The following is a 14,889-nucleotide window of genomic DNA, read 5'->3' on the forward strand; positions in this document are numbered from 1 at the left end:
AACATCACGGTGTTCAGCATGAGCCAAATACATTGGGTTTGTACTGATAATGAGGGCTACATATTCTTTTTAAAGGAGAACTAAAACTTAACTAAAGAAATAGGCTAGAAATATTGTACATTATATATTGGGCTTCTATACCAGCCCAAGGCAACCACAGCCCTTTAGCAATAAAGTTATGTGCCTCCAAAGATGCCCCAGTAGCTCCCCATCTTCTTTTCTGCTGATTCACTCCACATGCTCTGTGCTGCTGTCACTTACTGACTGACACAATATACAGTACTCAGACTATAAATGTCACAATAGAAGACTGATTAGTAATTAATACAGATAATTACTACATGGCAGCACAGAAACCAGTGCAATTAGCATCAGATTTTAATAAGCAGCCTTGTGGCATCAGATTATATCTGCCAATCTAATTTTCTGCTTGTTAATTTGCGATGGCCCCTAAGCTTAGTTTCTCAACAGCTGCTCAGAGACCACAGAGCATGTGAGTTTCACACTTTCCAAGATGGTGACCCCCTATGACAAGTTTGAAATCCTGGATCATTGCTGCTATTGACAAGCTGAAACTTTAGGCTGTTCAGTATATAAAATGTCATTTTTAGCCATTTTCATTTTTAGGGGTTAGTTCTCCTTTAAATCCTTAGGCTCTGTTTTTAATATTTCCTGTTTCAAAAATATATGTTTGTCTTTTGTTATAATTACAGGACAAATAACATATAAAGAGGACATATAGAAATTAAACTGTCATAAAAGATATTTCAATCACATAAATGTAAAAATATATTTAAGTCTTGCACGAAGAGCAACCTTTTGTCTAGACAAGGTCCCACACAGCCTGTAGGGATGAAGGAAGCTTTAGATAATACACATTCATGCAATACTCCCAAAAGTTCTGTAAACAGTAAAGCATGATCTTTTTAATTCAAAATAAGTGTAAGTTTAAAATGCACATTTTTCAATATGCAAACTAATGGCTATGGCACATGCAACATTTTAACTTCAAACACCACTACTTTCCTCAGAGAACTTCCCATTCATCTGATCCGGAAATGCCACGGGCCAGCCAGCAAGCAAGATTAATACTCAAATTGAGGGTGCTGGGGGACCCAGGTGCTTTCCATTCAATTAAACAAAGTGGTTTGTATTAAAACACTGTATATTCCACAGCCCTAATGGCAAATGCATTAAGGGCCATTTCAGTTTTTAAATGTATTTAAGGCATTACAATTTCCTTGTGTTCCTGGCTCTTTAAAACAACCCCTAATTATTTGCCTTGTCTCAAGCACAATTTTATTGCCCCGTTTGATATGACATTTTTTTCTGTTTACTTGATAGATATGCTAAAAGCAGAATAGTGTTGCTCAAAATATTGGCTTTAAATGCTCAGACCAGTTTTGCTGCTATTTGCTATAAAAAAAAAAAGGACAACCTTATCCAAAAAACATAGGTTAAAGATGCTGCATCACCATATACATCACATTTTTAAGGAGGAACTGGAACTAATCAACAAAACTGTAGCGAATGCTCAATATTTCTTTTTGATCAATAGATTTTCTTATAGTGTTTAAGATGTTAATGCTTTCTAAGTGTGTTTCCTCAACCTAACAGCACAACAGCCATGCTGTGGTCAGTAGTGCAGTGCTCAGGACAAAAAAAGAAAGAATATTGGGCACACTTCGACGTAAAGTGAAATAAAAAACACTATTTATTAAAACATTAAAAAGCACAGATGGCTGCTGTGGAATGGACGCCCAATGCGTCCTGCCTATGATTGCGGGGTGTTCACAAAACGAGTTAGGGAATACCCCTTCATCATAGGCAGGTGTCTATAATGAAGGGGTGTTCCTGAAACATGTTAGGCGTCCATTCCACAGCAGCCACCTGTGCATTTTAATGTATTAATTAATAGTGGTTTTTATTTTACTCTACGGGGAAGTGTGCCCAATATTCTCTTTTTTTGTCTTGGATAATTGCCGAAGGTTAGGTCGAGACTCACAAGCACATGGTTATATATACACAGTAGAACCCCCATTTTATGTTTTTCAGGACAAAAGAAAAAAATGGAGTAAAATCCAGGAAAATGTAAAATCAGGAAATGTATTAAGCTGGAAAACTTAAAACATGAGGATGTAAAATTGAGGTTTCACTGTATAAACAACTTTACGAAAATGTTACAAACAATGTTATAATTTTGTTATTTTAAAATTATTTGTGAAACAGATTCCAACACGATTTAGAGGAATTTTACAACAACCACCATTCGCTTTCAATAAACATGAGAATAACTTCCCCAGATTCTTATTAGATGCTTTATTCAAAGCTTATTGCAATATACTGTTAGGCCCATAAATATTTGGACAGAGACAACTTGTTTGTTGTTGCAGTTGAACTGCAGAATTTCAGCTATAATTCAGTGGGTTGAACAAAAAGATTGCATAAAAATGTGAGGAACTAAAGCCTTTTGAATGAACACAATCCCTTCATTTCAGAGGCTCAAAAGTAATTGGGCCATTGACTCAAAGGCTATTTCATGGGCAGGTGTGGGCAATTCCTTTGTGATTTCATTATGAATGAAGCAGATAAAAGCCCTGGAGTTGATTTGAGGTGGGGTGTTTGACTGTGGAAGATTTTGCTGTTAACAAACAACATGTGGTCAAAGGAGCTCTCCACGCAGATGAAACAAGCCATCCTTAAGATGCAAAAACAGAAAAAACCCACCTGAGAAATTGCTACAATATTAGGAGTGGCAAAATCTACAGTTTGGTATATCCTGAGAAAGAAAGCACTGGTGAAGACAACAGTGGTGGATGATCGCAGAATCATTTTCATGATGAAGAGAAACCCCTTCACAACAGCCAAACAAGTGTAAAACACTCTCCAGGAGGTAGGACTATTGATATCCAATGGCCAAGTCAGTCACCTGATCTGAACCCAATTGAGCATGCATTTCACTTGTTGAAGACTAAACTTAGGACAGAAAGGCCCACAAACAAACAGCAACTGAAAGTAGCTGCAGTAAAGACCTGGCAGAACATTAAAAAGGAGGAAACCCAGAATCTGGTGATGTCCAAGACTTCAGGCTGTCATTGGCAGCAAAGGGTTTTCAATCAAGCATTAGAAATGAACATTTTATTTTCAGTTTTTTAATTTGTCCAATTACTTTTGAGCCCCAGAAATGAAGTGATTGTGTTAAAAAAGGATTTAGTTCCTCACATTTATGCAATCTTTTTGTTCAACCCACTGAATTAAAGCTGAAAGTCTGCAGTTCAACTGCATCTGAGTTGTTTCATTTAAATTTCATTGTGGTAATGTACAGAACCAAAATAAAAAAATGTTGTCTATGTCCAAAGATTTATGGGCCTAACTGTGAATGAGCTTTTGATATGAATCACAGGCAGCAATTAAATGTTAGGAATAATACAGGATTGCCCCACAAGCTGGATGCAGATCTGTAGGGGATTGTTAGGCCCACAAACCATGACATATCACATAATCATTTTATTACAATATGGCCCATAATGGTGTGCCATGGAATTGAAATATAACGACTTCTGAATGAAGCATCTCACAAAAACACCAGTCCCTCTTTTTTTTAAATCAGTATTTACCAATAAGTAATACCACCCATCTAGGGGGAAAAGTACCCCACTCGTTAACATAATATCATTCAGCTGTAAAAAAAATTATATATTATACTGTAGATAAAATGACCGGCATTGGCAAACAATTCCTCCCTCACATTGTTCCATGTTGAAGTGATGAATTTTGGGACTTGAAGTCCCTGGGCAGTGAACAGATTTACTATGGACAAGGTGAGGGAGGGTTTAAATTACTCTGCCAGCCTATGGGTGGTGCTTTCTGCTCAACCAGTGAAATCAGGATGTCCGATATATATATATATATATATATATATATATATATATATATATATATATATATATATATATATATATATATATATATATATATATATATATATATATATATATATATATATATATATATATATATATATATATATATATATATATGTGTGTGTGTGTGTATATATATATATATATATATATATATATATATAATATAATATATATATTTCCTCCTATATTTATATATATATATATATATAACATATATATATATAAATATATATATATATATTTTTTTTTTTATATTTAACAAGTGAGCTCATGTTAAAAAGGAGGAAATATATTAAACTTAAATATATATGAGAAAATGACTCATTGGGGGTCATTTATCAACACTGGGCAAATGTGCCCTTGTGCAGTAACCCATGGCAACCAATCAAATTGCTGCATTCATTGTTCTACTTGCAGCTGGCTTTAAAATCACTGATTGGTTGCTATAGGTAACTGCCCTTGGTCAATTTAGCCCAGTGTTGATAAATGAGCCCCATGACTGTATTCTGGACAGTAGCTTTTCCGAATCTAAAATGCCCTTATTTCAGAAATACAGAATGAGGATTTTTATTTGGCACAAACCTCAGGTGATGAAGTAACTCAATATTGAGGCAAGCGGAGAGCAAAGGAAAAAGAAAACAGCATAAAGGACACTATACAGCGGCTTGCCGATATAAACTAGATGTTTTTTATGTTGTAATTTAATTTCGCTGTACTGCCACCACATCTGAATATGTGACTGAAGGACTATTATGTTTCTGTTAGGACGCACACCTTCCCTAACATAATGGCCATAAATATAACGGAAAAGCCAAAAACACTGGAACACAAGGCATGACAGACTGAATTAATGTAGAGGAAAAGGTTCCGTTGTAGCAACTGCGATGAAAGTTTCTGTGTTGCTAAATGTACTGAAGCCAATAAGCTGTAAACACTGTTTAAAATGATTTAAAGTGAATTCACATTTTTTGCAGTTGTTTGCCAATAAAATATTGATTCCGTTAAGTATTTTTTTAAGGTAGCGTTCATTTCTCATTATTTTGCACATAAGGAATAACAAGCACGAAACAGCACGACAGTAGTCCATGATAATCATCTCAGAAAAAGTTGTAGTGATTAGTGTTACTATAATAATGCACCAAAGAAACCAAATATAAGCAGAGAATCTGGGGAAAGAATAGTGCCATATATTTATTAGATACTATGCCACTTTTGCTTCCCCTTTAAATAAAAAAAGGCCTATGTGCCTAAACATCTTAACCTTTCCACTTCTCAAATCAAAGCCAAACCTCCTGTCGTGGCAACACATAATAAGTTACAATCCTCATTGAGGCCTCATGTGCAAGAATGCGATATTTCAATCCAAACAGAGGAAGAGGTGCAAAGGTGCTGCATCTTTGTGTCTCTTCTCTAAGACTTCCACCCACACTCATGACTCCACAAACAATGATGGAATACTGAGGTATATAGTTTTGCAGAAAGGTGGACAAAAATATCTGCAATGCATTCAAATCAATGTCCGTGAAATGGCGCTTGCTCACCCCCCCATTCCATATTTTCTGTTGTCCCCTCCCCCCCTTGCCCCCAAACCCTTCAGTTATTTTACTGTTGAAGATTAAGAGAGAATTTCCATTGCTGTGACAGGGAAGGGCTGCAGGCTTCTACTGTAAGACCACCAGTTTTTGCATTTCGACTATCCAGGCAAAAATTGCTACCCACGTGCCTCAGTTTGGAGTTATTTTCGATTTGTTCCCATTTCTAGAGGAAAGCACACACATAGATTAGATAAATTTCACAAATATCGCAACATGTTTCCAATTCAGCTATTGGAGAATGCTGAAAGAATAGTACTGCCAGTTCCAATTTCATTAAAGGCAAAGATGACGGGCCAAAAAGGCCCAAATCACCCTTTATTGATCCCTATGAGGATCATCTTAAAGTTTAAATACCAGTGCTGGTGACAGTGATAATGTTAAGGAATGAGAAGTGCCATGTGTCAAACACATAGAGTGGTGAGAGACAGAGCTCAGCTAGAAAAACATCACAATCACATCACAATCAAGCATAAGCTCAAAGGATCAAAGCCGCTATTCCACCGGGCAACACAGGACCTCCACCTGGATGGTTCTTAAATATTTTCTAATCTGCTGCTTGGAATAATTCTGAGCATTGTGATAGGTGTTTAACCAGCAAGCAGTTTTTTTAATGGTAGAAGAGAATGTGTTTTATGTATGTACAGCATATTTATTGGAGGGGGGGGATTATATTTCAGACAGCATACTCCAGGAATTGCCTTCAGGTCATAAACATGATAAATCACTTCAACGCAAGTGGTAAATTTTGTAAAAACTGGAGAAGCTAGGCAACATGCTTACCTGTCTGCTGTCATTTTCTCTACAGGCTTGAAGTTTTATAAGGGAGCCTGGAATCCTGTCTACAACAGTAAGGCAAAGATCCATATGTTTCACTGATTTATCCTTGGTTAAAGCCCATTCCTAAAAAGCAGATAAACAGAAAATCTAATTATTAATATATATATATATATATATATATATATATATATATATATATATTAGGGATGCACCGAATCCACTTTTTGGATTCGGCCGAACCCCGAATCCTTCGTGAAAGATTCGGCCGAATACCGAACCGAATCCGAACCCTAATTTGCATATGCAAATTAGGGGTGCTAAGGGGAAAACATTTTTTACTTCCTTGTTTTCTGACAAAAAGTCATGCAATTTCCCTCCCGTCCCTAATTTGCATATGCAAATTAGGATTCCGATTCGGCTGGGCAGAAGGATTCGGCCGAATCCGAATCCTGCTGAAAAAGGCAGAATCCTGGCCGAATCCCGAACCGAATCCTGGATTCGGTGCATCCCTAATATATATATATATATATATATATATATATATATATATATATATATATATATATATATATATATATATATATATATATATATATATATATATATATATATATAGATAGAAGAATACCTTGTCCAGTCAGCAAAGTTAAAGGGGAACTCTGGCTTCCAAACCAAAATTTGATAAAGAGGCCCACATAACACAGGAAACCCCTAATATAACCATCAGTTACCTGTTTCTTCAAAAAGAATAAATCTATGCTGAAATCCAGCTGTTTAACAGTTCTTCTCTTTCTGCATCATTTGAAATCCTGGCAGGGAAGGAGGGACTAAACACTGATATTACAAATTGTAACAACTTCTCCACAGCTTACAGAGATGCAGGAACTACATAACCCACAATGCATTGCACTGTGATGTTCCATTCCTTATATAAATTACGTGTGACGGGAATTGTGGGGTTTGGAGGATGCAGGCTGAGGACAGCTGGCTGTTGATACAAAGTAACATTAGTCAGCCAGCTCAGCAAAGTAGTCAGAAAGATCAGCAGGAGAGCAGGGGGCTAGGCTTAGGGAACTGTCAGAAACCATTAAAAACCATGAAAAGTCTGGATATTTTTAATTGATGTATATTGCAAAGTTGCTTGAAATTATGTTTACTTTTCAAAACGATTAAGTTACGTTTTTGTGGCGTTCCCATTTAATAATGACTGTTTTCTTATACAGGAATCAGTATTAATGACTATTGAGTCTACAATCACATTGGAGATATGTTGCTGGAATTTAGATTCTCATAATTTGGCTAAAACCAAGTTAATAAAAGCTATTACCCTAGTATGACCAGGAGAAGTCAAAAAGTGCAATGCAGCAGAAAATGGGGAGTGAATAAAATGGTAGACCCTTTCTTGTTCTTTAATCATCCCCTTATAACCTTTCTCTGCCAGACAGTGATGAATTATTTACTTTTATTGGACCGGAAAAAAAAATCTGCATGCACAAGCAAAATCCAGCTAGAGATAACTTTAGTTAGTCACGGACATTGTAAACTTAACCCTCTATCATCACTTTGTACAAAGTACAAATCAAGTGCCTGAACTACAATTTCCAGTCTTTTGTCATTTGCCCTTGGTTACTGGTGGGTTCCATAATCCTGATTATTGTCATTTGAATAAATGAAATAAATGAATAAATAAAAATACAATTAGATAGTATTTCAGCTGCTGATTATTTCTATTTACTCTCACAGAGCTACAGTTCTTTGTGTGATGTGATGAACACTTTGTTTTGATACCAGAGATTCATTTCCACATGTAGAACAAAGAGCAGAGAAGGGGATTATCAGTATGCTCTTTGTAAGTGAAGTGCTGCATACTAAACAGGCACAAATGCATTTTGTATGGGTCCTAAGTGGTGCATTTTTTGCACTTTTTAACATTCCTGCACATTCTCTACATATGGAAAACAGCACATGTTGCTTTAAATGCATATTACTTGGGAGATTTAACTTCCTTTAAAAATCACAGGGCAACATGCCAGTCTCCTCCATACAAACTATAAAGCTACTGTTTTGATTTGTGAATTTATAATATGCTACTACTACAATAGTATTTAATGTACATATTATGATTTGGTTCAGTTTTGCACAATTGTTGTTTTCATGCCATCCTGCATGAAAAGAAAATTCCAAAATATGAAAAACGGAAACATTTTATTCTTCTACCCACCTGATTCCCTCCAGCATTGTGACATTCATAAACCCCAACTACTCCATCTGCAAAATGGCCTAATGTGTCCAAACAGTTTGTGCCTTGCTGCAACGCCCCAAATGCAATATCTTGGTGATCAGGAACCCTGGGAACATATTCCAAAAGTTACATTGTAAAAAATAAATAAATAAATAAAACACTGATTTATTTCAGTGGTAATTTAATAAACACTATTGTCTATAAAAAGATCTAAGGTCATTATTTGCAGTTTGTAGATAGGATGTGAAAGGGTGGTGGGCTTAGGTGCACATTTTCTCCCAAAGTCCACCTAGTATGTGCAGAGAAAGGAGTATTTCCATCCTACCAATACATGTAAACAGAGTGGTAGGGTTAAGACACTAGCCTGCACATTTATAAACTGCAAATATAGTTTATCTAAGCTCTTGGGGTTTTACATGATGATGAAACCTATGCATACTGTATATCATTGTTCTACATTGCTTTTTTTATTGCCCTATATTGTAACTTTGGCAGACAAAAAAAAGCAATATTCACATTTAGTGAAAGAAGCTATTTATTATCACTTACAAAACTATGATCGATCAACATTCAAATTCGATTTTTCTTTTTTATCCTGACAATTTTTATTAGTTTTCAACAATAAAATCATTATATGGCATATAATGGTTCAAAACATTGCATACTTATTACATTAGCCAAAATAATATACACACAATTAAACAAACAAACAGAAAAAAAAATAGTAAGGGTAAGGGTAGTGTAACCTGTATTATATCTGCATGACTCTCAGGGTAATTACCATTCATACAATACATATAAGCTGTAAATAAACTAGATATTGACCTTAGACATCCAAAGTTTTTGAGCTTCCAAAACTGTTTTTTTCCCCTTAAATTCCTCGGTACTGCTTCTTCATATCCTAAATTGTTGGTCACCTCTCTTTGTACTTGGGTAATACTAGGGACTTCTTGTTTTTTCCAATTTCTAGCAATCAAAAGTCTGCAAGCATTCAGTATTTGGAAAGTCAGAAATTCTATATTTTTATTTGGAAGTTTTCCATATAGATTCAGCAGCATAGCTTCTGGAGACTGTGGAATATTTTGTTGTGTTATTTCTGTGATCAAAGATCTCACATTAAGCCAAAATCTCTGTATTTTGTCACATGACCACCAAATATGGAGCATATCTCCTATGTCCTTGTCACATCTCCAACAGGAATTTGAAGCTCCAGAGTACATTTTTGATAATCTTGAAGGGGTTAGATACCAGTTATATAAGATTTTGTAATAGCACTCTTGATGCGTAACACATCTAGTGAACTGTTGTGTTCTGGAGATAGCCTTTTGCCATTCCCTTATTGTATAGTTTTTCTTAAATCTTTGTTCCCATTTAATCATGTGTGGGATTTTCTGTATTTCCTTTGGTTCTCCTAAAAGACCATAAATCTTTGCCATTCCTTTTTTTATGCTTGAGCCATCATGGAAGTAGCTTTCAAAGCTCGATAGTGGTCTAAGTTTAGAAAAAGGAAGTGTTGTTATGTAATTCCGTATCAGCAAATATTTGTGAAAGTCATGTTTTTCCAAGGATAGTTCATTCTTCAGACACATGAAGGATTTAAGTTCATCTGCACAGTACAAGTCCATTAATTTTAATGGGGCTTTTTTAACCCATGTTGACAAATCAATGTTTAGTATTGGTTCCAAAACTGAAATAGGTGCCATAGGAGATGGAAACGGAGAGCATAGTGTGTTTTCTCTATTATCCCTCCATATTCTTATAGCAGTCTTTACAGTTGCAGGTAAGTTCATCAGTTGTCTTTGATTTAATTTTTCATTTGTCCAGAGTATTGTATCTAAGGAAGAGGTGTTCATGAGGGTCCTCTCTATTTCTGACCATTTGGACTGTGAAGATACTGATAAGTCTGTAGCCTGGTTTATAATATTGGCTATATAGTATTTCTTAATGTTTGGCATTCCAATACCAGCCATAGATCTACTTCTCTGCAGAATACTTGTTGCAACTCTAGGAGTTTTATTGTTCCATATAAATTGGTTGAACATATTAGAAACTTTAACAAAAAAAGAGGATGGGATTGTAATGGGAATAGTACGCAAAACATATAATAATTTTGGAAGCAGTATCATTTTTATCACTGAGATTTTACCCAACCATGAAATAAATAAATGTTTCCATTTGCCTGTTTCTTCTTTAATAGTATTTAGTATTGGATTAAAATTACTATCAAGCAATTTTGCAGGGTCCTTTGTCAACCTTATGCCTAAATAAGATATGTAATCTTTGCGCCAGTCAAATTTAAATTGACGTTTCAAGATATATTGGTCTTTATTGGAAATATTGAACATTAATGCCTGGGTTTTATTTTCATTTACTTTATAGTAAGATATGTTCCCAAACTCTTGTAGTATTGTCATAAGTTTTGGGAGAGTCTCTATAGGGTTAGACAAGGTAATAATAATAATATCATCTGCGTATAGACCAACTCGATGATCTTTAAAGTGGACCTGTCACCCAGACACATAAATCTGTATAATAAAAGTCCTTTTCAAACTAAACATGAAATCCAATTTCTATTTTTTATTAAAGCATTCATAGCTGTTGTAAGCTCATTTAAAAATCTCAGCTGTCAATCAAATATTGTCTGCCCCGCCTCTATGCCATGGGCATAGAGGCGGGGCAGACAATTACTTTCACTTTCCATTCAGCACTTCCTAGATGTCACTGCTCTCCCCACATTCCCCCATTCTCTTTACGATTTAATTGTGTAACCAGGGCATCGGGATGGACATCGGGTCCCCTATTCTGGTGCACAAATAAGATTCTGAGATGATACAAGGCTTGTCTTAAAAACAGTGTCCACAAAATGGCTGCTGCCTGCTTGCTATGATTTTGAAATCCCAGACTGAAGGAAGCAAGATTCAAATAATTTATATAGTGTAATTAAAGTTCATTTTGCTTGACTAATGTGATAAAATAGGATTTTGAATAATTTTTTTGGGTGACGGGTCCCCTTTAAGACCAATTTGAACACCCGATAATTCCTTGGAGGTTCTAATTTTTTGAGCAAGTATTTCTATTGTTAGATTAAATATTAATGGAGAAAGGGGGCAACCCTGTCGAGTCCCATTTGTGATATTAACTTTTTGAGATAGCAAGCCTTCATTTATTATTCTGGCTGATGGATTTTGATATAATACAGAAATTGCATGTATAAATGTGCTGTCACATCCAATCTTATCTAAGACTCTTTTTATCAGATCATGATATATTCGGTCAAACGCTTTCTCTGCGTCTAAAGACATGACTAAAGTAGGGACCTTGGATTGTCTGATAACATGTATTATATCTATAAAGCGCCTGGTATTATCCTGTGTCTGACGACCCTTAATAAAGCCTACTTGGTCTTTGTCTATGATATTGCAAACAATATCTTGTAATCTGTTTGCTAATATCTTAGCATAAAATTTTAAGTCACAATTTAACAAAGAAATTGGCCTATAGTTTGTGACATTTGATGGATCTTTACCATCCTTATGTATTACCGTACTCGTGGCCTGTAACATTTCTTCGGGGAAATATTCTTCTAATAATATTGAATTATATAACTCTGTGAGTTTTGGTATTAATACCTGCGAAAATGTTTTATAATATATTACAGGTAATCCATCTGGGCCAGGTGCTTTATTTATAGGGGATGATTTTATTGCATATTCAACTTCTTGTTGAGAGATTGGAGCTTTCAGGGAAAAAACTTGATCCTTATTTAAACAAGGTAAATCTATTGTTGTTAAATATGTATCTATACTTTGTGGGTTAGACTGAGTTACTGTATTATCCTTATTTAGGTTGTAGAGATCTGAATAATACTTTGCAAATGCTTCAGCAATGGACAATGGATTAGAGAGTATCTTGCCATTCTGTAACTTAATATTTTTGATTTTTGATTTTAGTTGCTTTGCTTTTAAATAGTTTGCCATATGATCTGTTGACTTATTACCTTTATAATATTATAGGATTTTTAATTTCCTTAAATAAAACTCAAATTTAAAGAGATCTAGATTATGAAGTTTCTCTCTAATTTGTTGTATTTCCTTAGTTCTATTTTTAGAGGGGTTAAGTTTGTTTTGTGTTTCTAATAGAGTTAGGTTTGATTCTAACATTGTTCTTTCCAACCTGTTTTTCTTTTTATAATAGGCAGCTTTTTGAATAAAGAGCCCACGTATGGAAGCTTTGTGAGCACACCATTGTGTCTGAAGTGGAGTTTCTGTGGAAGAATTAATCTCAAAATAATCTCTCAAACTATTATTGTAAAATTCTCTATCACTTATCCTATTTAATAAAGATTCATTTAACCTCCACGTATTTATTGGAAACTTATTTAATGGCTCGCTTACGGAAATTGATATTGGAGCATGATCCGACCATGTTATATTCCCTATGGTGGCTTTTTTAACATACTGTAGTAATATTTTATCTACCAAAAAATAATCTATTCTTGAATAGGTCTCATGGGGGTGTGAAAAGAATGTATAATCAATAGTTTTAGGGTTTATTATCCTCCAAGTGTCATAGAGATTGAATTGGGCTAGGATTTTGGCGAAGGGTGAATCTGTTGTTCCTTTTTTACCATTTTTGAGACTAGATTTTTGATATCTGTCTGAATTTGATGTAGTGTCTATTTTGGAGTCTGATATGATATTAAAGTCTCCACCTATGATGATAAACCCCTGTTTCTGTTTATATAGTTTATTAAATATTGATGTTAAGAATCTAATTTGTTTCGTATTTGGAGCATATACATTACACAATGTGAAAAGTTCATCATTTAATTTACATGTCAGAATTAGGTACCTTCCATCAGGGTCAGACTCACAGTGCAATAATTCAAAAGATATTCTATGGTTGAACAGTATGGATACCCCTTTTTCTTTTCTGGTGCCATTGCATGAAATATATGTGGGAAATACTTTGAAGAAAATTGTGGTGATTCTCCTTTTTTAAAATGAGTTTCCTGCAGGAATATTACATCTGCATTTTGCTTTTTCATATGAGAAAATGTTTTAGATCTTTTAAAGGGGATATTAAGACCCTTAACGTTAAGGGAAACTAATTTAATTGGTGTAGTCATGTTCAAAATTTGTAATATGCTTTGCTGACCTTGTGGAAGGCTGAACCCAGAAATACCTTACATATTGTATCAAGTCAAAGAACAATAATAAGAGGATATTGTATATCCTCTTATTATGCATATCATTTTTAGAGAGTTTTATAGCTTGACCTAAAAGCAGTAAAATACATTGCAATGAGATATAGTGGTAACTAGCTGTACTACCCTGGTACAGAAAAAAACTTATTAAACAAAACCTTAAAAGTGAGCAAAACATATCAAGGAAAATAACCATCTGACTATTTAAAGTCAGTGAACTTTGGTCCATACAGAATGAAACATTTTCTATATAAGCTTTCAAATTTTTTCTCATTAAATTATGAGTTGGAGCAGTTATATCTAGGACGTGTATTTGTTTAAACTAGTATATATATATACAGTTAGATAGACTAAAGAAAGTTAGCCCAGAAAAAAAAATTCCACCAGTCTCTGTGCTACTTGTAATCCATTTTAGCACTGATGGGTATTTCATTTTACAGGTGTTTTTCCCCATTCTGCGTTTAATCTAGGTTTTTTTTTGACCGGAAGGTCTCCATTGGAATCTGTGTTGGTTAGCTCCCATTCACGTGTTAACCCCCGAGCTTCTTCTGGTGTATTGAACACAAAAGTATTCCCATTTCTGGTTACTATCAGTTTTGTTGGAAAGCCCCATTTGTATATTATATTATTTGCCCTCAGAAGCGTGGTTATATCTGCAAATTCTTTACGTTGGGCCAGAGTGGCTGCAGATAAATCTGCAAAGATACGGATAGCTCTGAATTGTTCTGGTAGATCTTTTACGTTTCTGAGCTCTTTAAGAAAAGCATCCTTTATATGGAAATAATGGTATCGTACTAGAACATCTCTTGGTGCTGTGGCAGGAGCATTGCGGGATTTTGGCAGTCTGTGAGCACGGTCTAGAGTTAGCAAATGATCTGAGACCTGTGTAAGTACTGTTAAAGTTATGGACTTTAAAAAACATATCAAATCTGGACCTTTAATGTCTTCAGGGATTCCTCTGAACCGCACGTTATTTCTGCGGGAGCGGTCTTCTAAATCAATGACTTTTTTCTGTAGTGTAGTAATATCCTCCTCTAAGTTAGTACAAATATCCACAACTTGGTTATGTGCAGAAACAGTCTCCTCTGCCTTATTTTCCAAGTGTGTAATTCTATCTCCCAGACCTCTTATTTCTGTCTTTAT

The 14,889-nt window shown here is 34.9% G+C and overlaps 1 protein-coding gene across 1 annotated transcript in view; it reads right to left on the reverse strand.

Moving 5' to 3' along the window:
- Positions 1 to 4,477: 4,477 nt before the first annotated feature.
- The window catches only part of galnt2.L (polypeptide N-acetylgalactosaminyltransferase 2 L homeolog), a 46,824-nt gene continuing 36,412 nt past the window's right edge, over positions 4,478 to 14,889 (reverse strand). The window contains exons 14-16 of the mRNA XM_041562773.1: positions 8,520 to 8,646; positions 6,302 to 6,421; positions 4,478 to 5,684 (exon numbers count right to left, since the gene is read on the reverse strand). Coding sequence (XP_041418707.1) covers positions 5,529 to 5,684; positions 6,302 to 6,421; positions 8,520 to 8,646 — 403 coding nt within the window. The 3' untranslated portion in view covers positions 4,478 to 5,528. The remainder of the gene's footprint in view (positions 5,685 to 6,301; positions 6,422 to 8,519; positions 8,647 to 14,889) is intronic.

Source organism: Xenopus laevis, chromosome 5L (assembly GCF_017654675.1).
Source record: "Xenopus laevis strain J_2021 chromosome 5L, Xenopus_laevis_v10.1, whole genome shotgun sequence".
Classification (NCBI taxonomy): Eukaryota; Metazoa; Chordata; class Amphibia; order Anura; family Pipidae; genus Xenopus; species Xenopus laevis.